Raw genomic sequence first — 3,848 nt, 5'->3', positions numbered from 1 at the left:
GCAGAAAGCAGTATACGATTAGTATGGATCGCTAGCGAGCTGCCCCAGCTTCCAACTCATCTAGAGAACGAATTGGGACCCTGTGTTGCTGATGTACTAAATATAAAAAGTAATTATAGATATATATAGTTTTCAAGATCTGATGTATTTATTTAAAAATTAGTACTAGTTTGTAGCACAAACCCGTGAGTGGAATGCATTTAGGATGGGACAAAATGATTGTTTGCAAGGAAGATGAATGATTGGTTTAGATCGTGCCCACGATAACGTGGCTTTACCAATAGAAAAGACAAAACTCCATCACATGTTCACATAACTATAGGTAACAAAAATTTGGGTTAGAGACTTTAGATTACACCAAATAAATTGAATTTAACAATATATAAATCTTTTATATATAATTGCCTTTATTCTTTTCGTTTCTAACTAACTTGTAATTTTCCATCTTTATATTCACATGATATACATAATGGACTTAATACTTCATTGACAAAGAAAGAGTAATGCTATGCTATATAACAGATGTGTAGCAAATTCAGATATATTGACCTAACTTGACAATTCTCTTGACTAAATGTTAATGGGTAGAATACTCAAGGAGATAGTCCGGGTATAGTATATACGGACTCTTATGTAGCATCATCATTGTCGACCTTCATTGATTAAATATATCCTAACTACTTCAACAGCGAATCGGAGAATTTCTGTCACTTAGATGATGTTAAGCACCAGCTTTACTGTCTAGCACCGTTAATAAATAAATAACATAGCAAGTTGGTGATAACGATCCACTTGACATTAAAAAAGTCAAAGTCCGACCAGTGCTTAGTCATATAAGAATACATTTACATATTACAAAAGAATGAAGCCATAATACAGGTTCTCTCATAGGGCAATTCCACCTTGATAAGAGCAAATAGAGTTGATGATGGAGTTGAGAATTCTAAGGGCAGTTGTGTTGGTTTTGGCTTTGGGAATGTTAACTGGTCAATCTTGTGCCTCTTTCAAAGATTGCTACACCAAATGCTTTATATTTTGTATGATTGAACCTTCTGAAACCCTGTGTTCCTGCACTACACACTGCTTGAAACAATGCATATTCTCAGACAGCCCACAAGGTGTTCATGAAGATAAGGATAATCTTGGATTTTGTAAACTTGGCTGTGCCTTCTCCATGTGCTCCACTATTAGTACTAAACGAAAGCCAAGTAAGCTTCTCTCTCTCTCTCTCTCTCTCTCTCTCTCTCTCTCTCTCTCTCTCTCTCTCTCTCTCTCTCTCTCGAGTCTGTAGTTACTGTTCCCATCAAGGTTATCCCCTTACCTGTTCTCCCACTAAAATTTGGATGCCTCACTGCAAATTTGAGGTATCGAAATTCTAGTGGTGGGACAGCTAAGGAGACTACCTTACGAGGACAGACAGCAGATCTGGACTCACCTATTTATCTATACAAATTAACTTCACACATCTAATGTTGTTTTTATTTTTTCAGATGGAGAGAAGGTTGATAACTGTGTGGGATCCTGCTCAACAAAGTGCACCAAAAGCTACTCATTACCTTGAAGAAATTGGTCATATATGTAACTCTTTAATCTTGACAATTTTTTTTTTTTTTTTTTTTGGTCTTAGTGATTTTAGCAAGTCCATATCAACTTCGATGCAATGATGCTATCAATAACATGCAGTGATGTTCTTTTCTGGAGAATTAGCATTTTTCGCTCTTCAACTTCTACTTCAAACAAGTAAAGGACTTCCTTGTTTTCAAAAGTTACAATTTTAGCGATGAATTAATATTAAGTTTCTACTCTCGGAGTTTTCTGGATTTCCATAGCCTTTTCTGTGTAATAGATTATGAAAACTCGATTTATTCATATGATTTTTAATTATTGTAAACATAAATTTCATAAAACGACCACTTATAAATACTTTCTTTTGATCATTGCACATGGTACAAATTCGTGTTTACATTGGGAGATATAGTCAATATGGTAGGTATGAACAAGGTTGACCTTGAGATTAGTGGAACATTATCCCAACTATATATATATTATGGTAAGACATCACCTATGCAAGCTTTAGACTGCAACCTCTATCACTTAGAGTTGGAACCAATCCTCTAAGTGTAAAAACTCCACAAAATTGAACGTAAGGTTCCCACCTAAACAATGAGTGCAAGAAATTCATACCTACTTTTGATCAATCCAAGATAATAATTAAGATTCTGTTGTCGTAACATGACCCGTGAACAATACTCAATAATTGGCATGTGAAGAAAGTAGACTATGTTTCCTAAGTAGGGAAGAGTTAACTTGTGGTTCACGTGTGCTTTACTTCTTGTGCCCATAGGTTCCAACAATTGATAATTCAACTTTTGATCATTTTCTAAAAAAGTTTGACAAGTTTTTCCATTTGTTCACATGGACTACCCAACTTAATAGAAACAAATTATGAAAACTTTCATCGCACATCATCTGACCCGACAAGTAAAATAAGAATTTCGCTGGTTTGCAAAAAAATTTTTGACAGAATGGTTAACATCCTCTCACATAGCATATGGGTCCTGCGTGAATAAAAAAGTCCAAAAAAAGTGAGCCCTGCCATTGTAAGTGTTGGTCAAGTTGCATGTCAACCATTTTCGATCACCGTAGCATGGTTCGTAAAATAAATTGTGTCAAGCTCGACACAACCCTCCCCGTACGTACATCACTGCATGTGTAGAGGAGTACATCATGACTGTAGGAAGATAATCAAGTCTAAACTGGACAAAACTTTGGTGCATATGAAATCCAGCAAAATAATAGACCAAATAAACTCTATCATTGTTAGTAGTGTTGAAAAAATAATTTGTCCTCTCGGCTTGCATATATAATTAATTGTGTATTAAATCTTAGAGTAAATTGTATCCCATGATACTTTTTGGATTGTCACATTTTAATAATCTTTGTAAGAATGTCATTTTTGAACTTTTTTGCCCCTCTAGAAAATTTAAATACAATGCATGTTTTTAATTGAATTTAATTTGACTAAGGTAGTGTTTGATTGGAGGTAGAATTCCACCTTTCAATTTAACCTTGTTTGATAGTCATTTCTTCCCTAGAATTGAATTTCCATCTTTGGTGCCACATTAGCCAATTTCCATGAATTTAAGGAATTGCAATTTTCACCAATTGGAATTCCCGGTTACTGTAACATTTATTTATTTATTTTCGATTTTTTTTTCAATAGAAACAAATTCTAAGAATTTTTGTAAAAAAATATTTCCCTTTAATTGACAATTTTCATGTAAAACAAAAACAAACGAGTACCAAAAAATAGATGATTTTTTTGAAATTTTGTTTTTGGCAATGGGAACAAATTTCATCCCCAATATCAGTAAATTCTATCTCTTTAATTGACAATTTTCATGTAAAACAAAGTCAAACGAACACCAAAAAATACTTTTATTTCAACATTTTCCACGTGAAAAATTATACCAATCAAACACAATAATTTACGATTCCCAGGAAAAAAATTTCTAGGCAATTCAATTTCCTGTAATTCGTTTTCTAAACAATTCAATTCCATATTTGCAGTTAAACGGACTCTAAATGAAAAAGTTGTACAAGAAGTAGAAACCCACTTTCTAAACCCATTTTGTAGGTAACGATTCTCTATCTATTTATGATATCCCATATTTGTTTAATACAGTTGCCTTGTTTAATGAAATCTTGCATATGACTTCGCATGGTACTAAATGAAAGTTAACCAATGAGGATTCCACTTCGTTATGGCATAGGCAGCGATTAGGTCACATCTCCCAAAAGATAATTCAAATAATCTCCTTGATTTTTCAAATTTTGATGCTTTTGTT

The 3,848-nt window shown here is 33.6% G+C and overlaps 1 protein-coding gene across 1 annotated transcript; it reads left to right on the top strand.

Annotated features, from left to right (window-relative positions):
• Positions 1-585: 585 nt before the first annotated feature.
• On the top strand, positions 586-1,822 carry LOC111401477 (thionin-like protein 2). The gene is made up of 2 exons (XM_023029215.1): positions 586-1,208; positions 1,491-1,822. Exons 1-2 carry the CDS (start codon positions 926-928, stop codon positions 1,559-1,561), a joined length of 354 nt encoding a protein of 117 aa, XP_022884983.1. The 5' UTR covers positions 586-925; the 3' UTR covers positions 1,562-1,822.
• Positions 1,823-3,848: the final 2,026 nt, after the last annotated feature.

The sequence above is a fragment of the Olea europaea genome, chromosome 10 (assembly GCF_002742605.1).
Source record: "Olea europaea var. sylvestris chromosome 10, O_europaea_v1, whole genome shotgun sequence".
In the NCBI taxonomy this organism is placed as follows: domain Eukaryota; kingdom Viridiplantae; phylum Streptophyta; class Magnoliopsida; order Lamiales; family Oleaceae; genus Olea; species Olea europaea.
The sequence above is the reverse complement of the archived record's forward strand: the minus strand, read 5'-3'. Positions and strand labels throughout refer to the sequence as shown.